This window comes from Aulonocara sp. 'chitande type north' Nkhata Bay, linkage group LG8, assembly GCF_057382095.1.
Source record: "Aulonocara sp. 'chitande type north' Nkhata Bay isolate Kocher_YH1m ecotype deep benthic linkage group LG8, A_spYH_male_GT1.1, whole genome shotgun sequence".
NCBI classification, from domain to species: Eukaryota; Metazoa; Chordata; class Actinopteri; order Cichliformes; family Cichlidae; genus Aulonocara; species Aulonocara sp. 'chitande type north' Nkhata Bay.
The window spans coordinates 6,960,007-6,972,213 of NC_141351.1; the positions used below are offsets into that span (position 1 = coordinate 6,960,007).

Consider the following 12,207-nt stretch of genomic DNA (forward strand, 5'->3'; position numbering starts at 1 on the left):
TGGCAAATACCGGAAATCAGTTTTTGGCAGACAATCACTTTTTGGCACAACACCGGACTTCTTAGTGTGTGGCTCCTGTCACTTTAAGCCGGTGCGGAAGTAGTCGTTGCATTGATGCAACACTCGGCGGTCAGAACGTCAGCCTGCTTCTCCGGAGCTCCTCACACAGCACACCAAAACCGGTTGTTTTGACCGGTTATTAACGGTTAACATTTACAACTCGCCTCTTTGACTCCTGACATAGCGCTACTACTTTACTTGAGTAAGTAAGCTTCCCGTTTTTACATTTCTTCACGCTCCGTTCACCGCAGTCTTCCCCGATGTCTGTGTCAAAATGCACCCGGCTGAGTGGAGCTCTGGTGAAGCAGCTACTGGACTCTGTGGACAGCATCCTGTTCGACTGCGACGGCGTCATCTGGCGGGGGGACCAGGCCATTCCCGGAGCGCCTCAAGTCATAAACCTTCTCAAGGAAAAGGGCAAGAGGGTGTTTTTCGTCACTAACAACAGCACCAAGTCCAGGAAAATGTACGCCGATAAAATGACCGCACTCGGCTTCGACGTGACGGAAGATGAAGTGTTCGGGACCGCGTACTGCTGCGCTATGTACCTGAAAACGGTCTGCGAGCTGGAGGGCAAAGTGTACCTGATAGGAAGCAACGCGATGAGGCAGGAGCTGGAGGCGGTGGGGATCCAGCAGACCGGGGTGGGACCCGACCACATCTGCGGAAAGCCGATTGACTGGGCCAACGTGACCTTGGACCCCGAGGTGAAGGCGGTGGTGGTCGGTTTCGATGAGCATTTCAGTTACATGAAATTGAACCGAGCCATGCAGTATCTGACCCAGCAGGGCTGTCTGTTTGTGGGGACCAACAGGGACACCAGGCTGCCCCTGGAAGGAGGCAAGGCCGTCGCAGGTAAACAGTTACTCTGCACTTTGTTCCATTTAACGCATTTTTAAAACCTTTTATTTGCTTTTATTTAGGCCAGATAATCCACAGAACTGTTTTCAGGGTGATGTCAGCACAAGGGATTTATTGTTCAGCCGTGTTTAACCCTAAACAGATGTTAGAACACCTGAATAGAGGCTTTTAAGTGTATTGGCAACAATTTATTTTCAATTTTTGACTTTCCTGTCAATCTGAACAGACCTGTTCTGTTGGATTAAAGAGTAAACTGTCACCTCACCTACTGACTGTCACTCTTAACCCTCAGGTACCGGCTGTCTGCTTCAGGCCGTTGAGACGGCAGCCCAGCGTGAGGCCCGGACTGTTGGGAAGCCCAACCACTTCATGTTCGACTGTGTGGCCTCCCAGTTTGGTGTGAAAGCCGACCGTTGCCTGATGGTCGGCGACCGTCTGGACACTGACATCTTGCTGGGCTCCAACTGCGGCCTGAAGACCCTTCTAACCCTCACGGGGGTCAGCACTGTGGCAGATGCCGAAGCCCATCAGAAAAGTGGCTGCCCAGAGAGGCAGGGGATGGTGCCGGATTACTATGTGGAGAGCATCGCGGACCTCCTTCCAGCTCTGCAGGGATGAGACTGAGAAACCTGCACAACACTCAGGATCCAGTGTTTTTTGTTTTGTTTTTTTCTTTTAAAAAGGGAATTTTTTTGTTTTGTGTTGTTTTCTGCTGCTTCAGCACTGTAACAGCACTTACCTGCTTGGACAGGAGACTAAAGCTATATATATCTATATTTTATTTTATCTGCTAAACCTAATTTTAATATGTTTTAAGTGATTATTAACAGCGTGAGAACAATAATCCTCAGTATTTTTTCAATGTATTTAAGCGTTGAGTTACGCTGCAAAAATGAGTGTGTTCCTTTTCTTTTTTTAAAAAGAAGATGTCAGTGAACTATAAAGGCCCTCACCAGATATGCAATGTAACCTCTTGAGCAACTACAAGTCAAACTTTGGAAGAGAGGTGAGCACACATGAAGTGTCAACAGTTTAGTAATAAGGTTTACATCATTGTTCCAACGGACAAAAGCAGACTGAAAGGCGCTGAACTTGAGCTTTGTTTGTTCTGTATTCTAAGACCTCAACACAATGTTCCGATATCTGCATTTAGATTCAAGGGATTGTGCAAGAGTAATATTTGGATCCGTCATGTTATTTATTACTTCATAAAACAATCACATTAACATTTTAAAAAAATGTCTGACTTTCCTTAAGGGTAAGTATCATATACAAAAAACACATGTTAAACTCAAAAATAAACTATTTTTACATGATCTACCATACCCTCTGCCTGGTTCATGTTTCTTGTTTTTCAACACATTCACTGATTTCCTGATTATTACTTTTAAAGTTGTTGAAACTTCTTATTTTTGGGTGGTTTTAATTTTCATATAGAAGATACTACAGCAAAATTCATCAGCTTGATAGACTATTGACCAGGACATGTCCTTCAGTGTTCATAGTAAACACGAATTGTTTTCATGCATTTGCACAACATCTCTAAAATGCATGCACAGGGACTAGAAAGAGAGCATATTTCTCCTATCACTGGCTTGAATAATCAGGCCTTATCTTTTGTTGAAGACTTCATAGTACTGTATCACCCCAGTAGAGCACTTCACTCAGACTGGTAGCCTACTTGTGGCTATTTAGAGATAGAATAGGAGGCAGAGCCTCCAACTTCCCGTTTGGGCTCGTGAGATAGACACCCACTCTGCTTTTAAGATTAGACTTAAAACCTTTTTTGATAAAGCTTATAGTTGGGGCTGGATAAGGTGACCCTGAACCCTCCTTTAATTATGCTGCAGTGGTCTAGGCTGCTGGGGGCTCCCATGATGCACTGAGCGTTTCTTTTTCACTCACAATGTGTTTATAAATCTTTATTTCACCATTAGTTATTATTAATCTCTGGCTCTCTTTTGCAGTGTGTCAAACTCACAGTGTGTCAACAAAGAACACGTTTTACATGCTGTTTTTAATCTAGGCCTGAACATCAAGTCCATTTATTCTGGCCACTTGTGTGTTCTTTTTTTATTCACTTACGATTTGAATCCTGTTACTGGTTAACATATAAATACAGAAAAATATTTTTTATCATCTTTCTGCACATAGGTTTTCTGTTGTTTTTAACACTGATAATGCCTTTCCCCTTCCCTGGACAGCCATGTAAATTCAATTGTGCATTCTTTTAATGATCACTGTTTTAAATAAGGTAGCTCCTTTTAAAACCAGAAATGCCCCCTCTGCTAAATCCTTACCCTGGATGAGTAACAGTATTAATAATTGATAGCATTCAACAGTGGAACGTTTGGACCAGGCAGACGGTGCGGTAGATGCCTTGATTATTATAATTTACTGCCTTGGCTGACAGCTGGTGTCATTAGTCACAATCTCTGTTCAGTGAGGATTGTGCACAGCTGATATAGATAGACTCCTTTACTCCTGAACCTAACTCCTGTGGATGCTGTTCATACCTTTGAAAAGAAACTCAAGAACCACCTGTGATGGCATGCCTTTAGTTAGTTGTATCTGTTTGTAGCATTTTAGTTGTTGTATCTTATTCTGTAAATCACTTTGTGACCTTGCTTCCTGTAAAGCTCTATATAAACAAACCTTACATACTTACTTCCTCGTTGCTTTAGGTTTAGAGCTTCTCTCAAAGTCCTCAGTCACCTTGAGCTGTCATCGGCTGGATGCAGCACCAGCGGCAGCATATCACCCCTCACCTGACGAGAGAGGCTTCCCAGCCCGTGCCTGCCTTACCTCTTTGTCCATTGTTTGGACTGTTGGGGAGAAGCCAGTTCCTCTCGTGTAAGTGTATGTTGGAGCAAGGGGGAAAAGGAGTGGGGGGACAGGGGCAATAAAGAGATGGATCATGTTAAAGAGGCGTATTAAGCCACATTAGAGAAGACATAAAAAAAAAAATGAAGGTAATTTCTGGAAGGCAAAACTTGGAAATTGAGTTTGGCGAGGTTAGGAAGTTTTGGGTGAAGCGTGACTTTTTTTCCCCGGTTTTTGGGGGGAGGGAATCTGTGAGACCTGAGGAGGGGATGAGGGGAGGGGGAGGTGTGAGGTTTGTGAGGACAAAGAAAAGAGAAGCCGCTCAGGTGTGCCGAGTCTCAGTCCAGTGCTGGTCATGACCACCGCTCCATGCCGGTAGCTACGAGAAGGGAGCAGACCGAGTGAGGAGCCGCCAAGGGACACAGCGATGGTGAGGTGCTGGAAGCGTTCAGAAAACTGCCTGGAGGAAGAAGAGTGCACGGTAAGCGCGTTACAGACAAGATGGAAGATTTGAAATAGCTGGGGTATGTTGGTTACTTACAGACCCCACTTTTGTTGTATTACAAGTTTACAAGTTTATTGCTGGGTGGGTTCCTGTTCTGCCACAGCCTGGGATTTAAATACCCCAAATAACCATCCAATAGGTTTTTTTAAAGCCTGTTGCTGGTTCATGTGTTCTCAGGATGGGGGCCCTGAGGAGTCCCCTTTGTTCCACTTCCCGCACAAGGCATTCTGGGTCAGCCTCTCAGCCTGCCTGCTCCTGGCCATCCTCGCCCTGGGTTTGACGGGGCACTTCGGGAGGTCTCAGCCTCACACTCAGGTATGACACACACCTTCCCTTATCATGCCCTGGTTTACATTTTCCAACTTCTGATTTACAAATCTCTGTTTTTTCAGCCTTTGCAGACTGTGAGGTTCACTGTTTCAGATCAGACTGGCGCACTTATCAACCAGTCAGCAGTTGTTGACCAGCAGAATGACTTGGTGACCTTCTCTGTGACCTCGTCGCTGAATCAGACGTCCACTGTGCTCTTTGATATAAAACATGTATGTCCAGATGACTTGAATTACTCTGAATAATTAGAAAAAAGGGGGAACATCTGCGAGTTATGATGGGTAAATGTGTTTCTGTGTTTCAGAGTCTGATCTGCTACAAGCCCGTCAGCCAGGAGAGCTGCTTCCTGAGAAAGATGGAGCAGTCAGACTACAAGAATGTGAACTCCGTCCTCCACGAGTCGGCACGCAAGGTAGCGGGCAGGGGATATGTTACATAATATGGTCTTCCCCACTGCATTACTGCATTACATCAAAGTGCACCAGGCATATTAAGAAAAAGTTGCCCTTTTAGCTCTGCCAGGTGTTTCTAAGGTAGCAGCCGCACTAATGTGTGAACTGGCATTTCAGTGCACTGCACCACTGAGCCAGGACTTGGTGGTTTTGCATGACTTTGTTGGGTACGCCGCACAAAGAGAGAGGTGAAGTGTACAGCGCCTTGAAGAGCCTCATAGTCTGTCTCTGTTACTCCGATGGCTGAATTCCTCAGCACATCTGATCCCTTCAGCCCCCTCGGCGTGCCCGAGGATATTCTTACAGGAGGTTACGGCAGCGAGCCCGAGCCCTGGCCTGGGCACAATGGCCGCTCTGTGTGAGGGCTTTTCAACTTTTAAGGCGCTTCTTTTTGGATTAAAATACAGGTTGATGCATTAAAGGGCCAGCGTGTATCTGCTTGTTGACAAATGCCTGGATCTTGAACACTGACATCCAGTCTTTAAAAAGTTTTCATCTGTGTCATTATCTGATTCTTAATTATGAATTGACAATATGATCAGGTGAATGGTGCTGGCCCTGGCTGAATGGAGACCTTGAGATGAGTTGTGGGACCTTGGAGGTAAACTGAGAGGGACTTCTTATCATCTTTTTACACAATACCCAAGTTCCTCGTCTCAGAAGCTGCTTTTCTGTGATCCTGTCTCATGGTGTCACATATCTCATACAGGCTCTGTGTATTCAAACGTAGCTGCTGTAGCCATTTAATCTATGACATTGGGGCTAGCAGACGTGGCTTGTTTGTGCTGAGGCACAATGGTCTTATTGGTTCTTTTTAACAGAAAAGGAAAACTGGTTGCTGTGTGAGCTACTCGAGCACAACAGGACTTTAAGCGGTTTGTTATCAGAGCCAATCAGAGTTGTAAGAGGCGCAATTACGCACAGTGTTTGGGGTGAATGCGAGCACAAATTCAAAGTTGGCCTCATCAGTGCAGATATCAGGCTAATAGGAGCTCAAGTTTCCATCTTTTTTTCTCGCTTTTTCTCCTTTATGAGTTTAATATGATTCCTCACAGTAATTAAAATACTTTCCGCTGAAAATAAGAACTCTTTGTTGTGGATGTTGATACTGCGGTGCTGTCCTCGGCAGAGCCAGTTCCAGCTGTCTGGGAATGAGACCCAGAGGCAGATGGAGTTCCTGGGAGTCCTGGCAGCCAGTCAGGTGAATGTGTCCTCGCTGGAGGAGCCTCTCCAGGCCCTGTGTCAGGACAGGTCGGTCCACTGGACCAGGAGGACCGAGGGTGAGGGGGCTGCTTTGGCTCAAACGTCAAATGTTGAGTTAAAAAAGGTTTACAATTATTCTGATAAGGTTTAGAAAACAAAGTTAAACTAGTGAAAAAACAAAGCTGATATATTTTGAATTTTACCTGTTGTCAACAAATCCTCATGTTTTCACTGTGTGACATCTTTTTGCATTATTAGAGGTGGGATATCAATAGTATCAGTATCAATACATCCAAATATCAATAGTATCGATACCAGCTTTAGTATCGGTACTGGATTGATACTTTGTTTCTATCCTATCCTCTATCCTCTCAGTATGTAGCTCACTGAATTGTGGTGAGAAAAGTATTTTTTTGGGATATGACACATCAACAACAGAAGGTGACCTAAAGTGCTTTAGGAACAGGTACATTTCAAAATACATGACCACCACGGAAGGGTTGTTATACTGATTAACTAATTTAACTAACTATTGTAGACAGTAAAAAATTACAGTGATTTAGTGGCCATTAAAATGTGTTCAGAATATACAAATTGATGATTAATCTCACAGACCACACACACTGCTCTCCCCTACATAAGCTACCTTTACTGGTTAAGTATCGATATCTGCAATACTGATCTTGTATATATTTAGTATCGGATCAATACCAAAATTTGAAGTTTTGCACAGCTCAAAGATCAAATGCGCATTAATCCGAAGCTGAAAATATCTCCCAAAATATCTAATGACTTAATCCTGAGTTATGTTTTCTGAATAACTAAAAAAAATAGTGTGCTGCATTTCTCCTAAACTTACACTTTCAGGAAAAATGAACTGGCGTCAGGCTCAGTTCTTCAGGAAAGTCAGAACATTTTATGGGCTCTGGATTTTTGATGAAATGTGTCTTTATTTGGAACATAGGCTTTAAAAACTGGTTTCACAAGCGCTTCAGATTCGGCTTAAAAAGCAATTTCTGATGCTGTTTGACAAAGCTGCACCAAAGAGCACCGCGGCGTCTTCTACTCTGATGATGATCCCCTTAAATATTCAGAAAACAGTGGAATTTTCTATAACCACCCCAGAACTGTTCCCTACTAGTTTCATAGACTCATTTATGAATCGATTCTTTTTTCCAGACACCTGAGTCACAAATTGGGAGAACAGAACAGAAATTATGCTGAAGTTTTCACACAAGGGCTCATTTGTCAGGGTCACCGGAGCCTGCGCGCAGAGAGGTTTTTCAATTAGCCCTGCGGCCGCTCCTCAACGCTGCAGCGTGTCAGGCTGAAACCTGATTCGTGGCCTAATGTGACCTTTCCACGGGGTGAAAGTCTTTTTATGTACTTTACTGTGTGCTCCCTCAACAGCATGTACGTGTGAGCCCATTCTGAACACCAAACTAAATCTGGCTGCTTTTAAACCATGAATGATTCATGCAAATGACTGCATTTCTAAATGATTTGTTTTCAAGTGACACTTGAATCTAAATGTGTATTTTTTAATGAGTCACATGACCTCTCATTTTCTCAGGCCCAGGCAAACAGAGGTTGGTCTACTTCTGCATCGACATCTGCTTCCCCAGCAACATCTGCGTGTCCGTGTGCTTCTACTACCTTCCAGAGTGACTCTGCATTCTCTCTCGATCCTCCCGGCAAAAGATCAGGGAAACAAAGTTGTCTTTTTTTTTTTTTGGCTCCCTCTTCAAGAACAAAAGCAAGCTTTGACTGTTTCCTTTGTGCCATACAGCCACCAGTAAACCATTTTCTTCCTTCCGAGAAAGAAGTGAGCTGGAGATGGGCTGTCACAGTTATCGCCAAATCCCCATCATCACTCTCTTCATGTATAATACCCTCTCTGGTGGCACGCTTCAGAGATTAAAGAAGAAAGAACCCCCGCTCCCCCTTTTTTGTTGTAAATGCCTCTAACTGTATGTCCTGTAACGGACTGCTGTGTGTAACCGTTCCTGTTACAATGTGACTGTTTTGTTCTGAGAATAAAATAAAAGACACAACCTGTTGGGTATAAAGACATTTCTGTACACCATTTATTCAGCAGTCCTCCTCCACATGACGAAGAACAGAACAGCTATTCAAATAAATCATACATAGCACATGTAAGAGATTAAACAAGTCTGCTGCACACACAAAGCACCTGCGATTAATGTGGTCTTTTTTACAATAAATACAGCGCTCTGTAAAAACAGAGTTTTGCAATTTGAATTAAAAAAACAAACAAACTATTATGTCTGCCTCGTCATTGACAGATTTCTTTCTGTACGTCTGTGGAAACAAAATAGGTCCATTAAAACAGATTTTAGCTTTACAGATTTTTATTTTGGCTGTGTCGCTCGGCATATGTGCCAGAGATGGCCACTGTGCCCGCTTCCCCGAGTCGATTGTTGTACTGGCGCTGACATACGCGACATGAGTGGCATCCTCATAAGTCTTTAGTTCCTGTCTGACAACCTATTATCTCTTCCTTCTGCTTCCTCCTCCTTCTCAGCCGAGCACGCTGTCATTAAAGGCCAGACACACCACGGCCTTCTGGTGGCCGCTGTATTCCCTTTTGATCTCACCAGTTTCCACGCACCACAGGCGAGCCAGGTTGTCTGAGGAGGCTGTGGAGTGAGTGAAAAAGTAGAATTAAAACAAAGCAATGTCTAGCCTTACATGAAAGTGTCTAAAAGTTTAAAAAAAAAATCATAATCTGAGAACAAACTTACAGCCATGTTTAAACCATTTTAAACCCCTTTTACATAATTCCAGATGTAATGGCAGGGCAGGGGTTAGTATGACAAATGAGGACAAAATCAGAAATGAGACGTCCTTTTTATCTTAAAAACAGCCACATTTCAAATCTGCAGCCCTCAGATAGACTGCAATGTTTTACTTTAACAACTCTTATTCAGTTTAGAGATCTGGTGTTGCTGTGTGCTGCTGTATGGACCTGTAACAATATACTGCGAGTCTCCGGAGAAGGCGCAGTCCCACATCCAGCCTCTGGATGTTTCTCCCGGATTATTGCTCTTGATGCTGAGCTCCGTCATCAGTGAGAAATTGGACGTCCTCCAGATCTTACACGTCTGGTCTGCCGAGCAGGTGGCCAGCAGCCTGGAAGCGACGACGAATGCAAAATGTCAAGTCGTATTTTCGGTGGGGAAATGAGGGGTAAATGGGAGAAAAAGGTTCACTCACGTGGAATCGGGGCTGAACTTGCAGCGGAGGGAATAGCGTTTGTGTGCAGGGATCTTGGTCTTGGGAATGAGCTGAGTCACTTCATCCCCGATGCCTCCAGCGAGGTTCCACACATAACAGTTTCCCTGTAAAAGACAGCCGGGGGACGGACGGACAAGGTTTTCATTAATATAACATGCTATAAAAGAGTGAATGTATTATCCTGCGCCACATGTTCTGCAGATTCTTTTAGGCAACTGACCGAGCTGTTGACTGCTGCCATGTAACTCGCATCTGGGTCAATGTGAACTGAATTGATTGAGACCTCCGGCTCTGGAATCAGCTGCTCATTATGGTCTGTCTTCAGATCCCAGATATGGATCACTCCACTCTGGTCTCCAACTATCAACTCTGCCTAAAAAAACATAATGAAATCTTCGGCATTAAGTGCAAATGGGCCAGATAGTAACCAAGAGTACAGCCTCACCTGATTCATCTGTGTGTACTGAGTGTCTCACCTGGTTAGGATGCAAGCACACGCAGTTGATTGGAGCGTTTACTTGGAAGATCCTCTGACACTGCAGATTTCTTGACCTACAAGGTAGAGCAGGGATCAGAGTTTAGTTTGCTGATCATTAAATAAACAAAGACCAGTGAGCTTGTCCTTCAGTACCTCAGATCCCATATGCGAGCCATGCAGTCCTCTCCTCCTGTGTACATCCAGCGTCCATCTTCGTGGAAGCCCACAGATGTGATGTTCTTGCTAACTCCATCGTAATTGATGACCGGGTTGGGGTTGTTGGAGTTCAAGTCGTACATGCGGATATGCTGATAACCTTGAAAGCACAATGCAAACATTACTATGAAGCAAAGTAACATTAAGGTGAGAAATGAGAAAAAGGATTGTGGGGAAAATTGTAACCAACCTGCAGCTGCAATCATACTTCTGTCAGGTGTGACCTCGAGGGAATTTACTTGCTGAGAGTAAATGTTAAGGAAGTGGACAATGTAGGTTGCTGCAATAATATTTTACAGCTCATCAAATTTAAAGGTCAGGGTACTACTGTCAGGTGAACAGATGACATCAGAACGGAGTCTCTGTGGACTATGATGTTCACAGACAAGGTTGTGATCTGTAGTTAAATAAGTGGAAGAGTGTCTGGAGAGAGGAAGAATGAAAGTCAGCAGAAGCAAGACAGAATACATGTGTGAATGAGAGAGAGACAGCCATAACAGTGAAGGTAGCTGAGTTTAGATACCTGAAGTCAACCAACTAAAGTAAAAGACAGTCCACAAGAGATGACAAAGAGTGAGCAGGCAGGCTGGAGAATGTGGGGATGAGTGTCAGAAGGTGGCAAGAGTGAAAGTGAAGGTTTATAAGATGGTAGTGAGACCTGCTATGATGTGTGGTTTAGTGATGGTGACACTGACAAAAAGACATGAGACAGAGCTGGATGTGGCAGAAATGAAGATTTCAAGATTCATTCGGAGTAAAGACAGCGGTTTGGAGACAGGTTAGAGGCAAGGCTGAAATGGTTTGGACATATGCAGAAGAGAGATAGTGTAAAGGAGACCTGTGTAGTGTGAATATGGAGCTGCCAGGCAGGAGGAAAACAAGAAGACCACAGAAGAGATTCTTGGACATGCAGAGGGTTGGTGTGACAAAACAGGAGGCCAGGGACAATGTGAGATGAAGGCAATTAACCCACTGTGGCAAACCCTAAAGGGTTTATAGAAGATCTATAAACACAGAACTAAAACAAAAGCACTTTTTGCGTTCACGTGGATTTTTGTGAGAAGCTATAGATAACATCTGATTAACTTTGAACTTAAAACCTGAGATTTATAAATGGTCATAACCTATAATTATTAAAATATGACAGTACACATTCTGCGTAAGCCTCCATATATCAGGGTAAGGATACTGAGTCCTGGTGCTGGACCGTCCTGGTGCAGATCCCGCTGTGGGCCTGCCAGAAGCGGACAGTGTGGTCGTATCCAGCCGTGGCCAGAATGACCGGGTCGCTACCCACCGTCCCCTGATTCACATTCATGACGAACTCCTGGCGGATACTGCAGGGAAATTCAATTTGCAACAATTAAAGTAAAATACAAAACACAGCTAAAGCACAAAAAACGGTTAAACTGTTAACGTATCATAAGCTAACCTTAGCAAAAGAGGCTAGCCAAACTTATAAGCTGTGCAATAAACAATAAACGCTTCTAGTATGAAACCATTAGATCCCTTAACTGTAACAACACAGCAATAAAATTAAAAGGACAAATTTCTTTAGTTCCCTTTGTTGTTGTTAGTGTTGAAGTCAACCAAGAAGTACGTCTCTTTAACTCGTCCCTTAGAAACATAATAGTGTTTCAAGAGTTCCGGTTTAATCACTAGATCAGTATTGCCCTCTGCTGGTGTGTCCACGAGGAATAGACATGCTGCAATTAAATACAATGATTTTCAAAGAAGTGTACACCAATAATTCATAATATTAATTATGACTAAGCGGATCTCATTATGTAATGTTGCAACATCTTTTAATTTCAGCTTTATCAGCATCGTCTGGAAAGTTGCTTGTGTCAATATGGTGACATCTCAGTCCTAATACTCGGTACTAAAGTAAAAGAAAGTAAATAATAGAAAGTTGAAAAATGCCATTGAGTCAATAGGATTTAAGATGATCGCTTCTATCACTGTATCCTGTGTTATTCTAAGTACTACTAAACTTTTCGTACATTTCAAATGGCAAGGGT

General features: G+C 43.5%; 3 protein-coding genes across 5 annotated transcripts; 2 read left to right on the plus strand and 1 right to left on the minus strand.

Annotated features, from left to right (window-relative positions):
• Nucleotides 1–101: 101 nt before the first annotated feature.
• Nucleotides 102–2,246, plus strand: pgp (phosphoglycolate phosphatase). The gene is made up of 2 exons (XM_086303046.1): nt 102–915; nt 1,214–2,246. The coding sequence occupies exons 1-2, from the start codon at nt 321–323 to the stop codon at nt 1,537–1,539; spliced, it is 921 nt and encodes a 306-aa protein (XP_086159172.1). The 5' UTR covers nt 102–320; the 3' UTR covers nt 1,540–2,246.
• Nucleotides 2,247–3,261: 1,015 nt separating this feature from the next.
• On the plus strand, nt 3,262–8,882 carry bricd5 (BRICHOS domain containing 5). The gene is made up of 7 exons (XM_086303056.1): nt 3,262–3,774; nt 4,124–4,225; nt 4,427–4,564; nt 4,642–4,791; nt 4,884–4,991; nt 6,161–6,311; nt 7,808–8,882. Exons 2-7 carry the CDS (start codon nt 4,172–4,174, stop codon nt 7,900–7,902), a joined length of 696 nt encoding a protein of 231 aa, XP_086159182.1. The 5' UTR covers nt 3,262–3,774; nt 4,124–4,171; the 3' UTR covers nt 7,903–8,882.
• mlst8 (MTOR associated protein, LST8 homolog (S. cerevisiae)) lies at nt 8,292–11,854 on the minus strand. 3 transcript variants are annotated; one of them, XM_086303052.1, is made up of 9 exons: nt 11,702–11,829; nt 11,376–11,523; nt 10,377–10,428; nt 10,124–10,286; nt 9,969–10,044; nt 9,713–9,865; nt 9,472–9,596; nt 9,224–9,387; nt 8,292–8,894 (listed from the first exon to the last, which is right to left on the minus strand). In XM_086303052.1, the coding sequence occupies exons 1-9, from the start codon at nt 11,812–11,814 to the stop codon at nt 8,776–8,778; spliced, it is 1,113 nt and encodes a 370-aa protein (XP_086159178.1). In that variant the 5' UTR covers nt 11,815–11,829; the 3' UTR covers nt 8,292–8,775. The 3 variants fall into 3 exon arrangements, with proteins under 3 accessions (XP_086159178.1, XP_086159180.1, XP_086159179.1); XM_086303054.1 differs by having other exon boundaries at nt 8,293–8,894; nt 11,749–11,854; XM_086303053.1 differs by having other exon boundaries at nt 8,294–8,894; nt 11,619–11,817.
• Nucleotides 11,855–12,207: the final 353 nt, after the last annotated feature.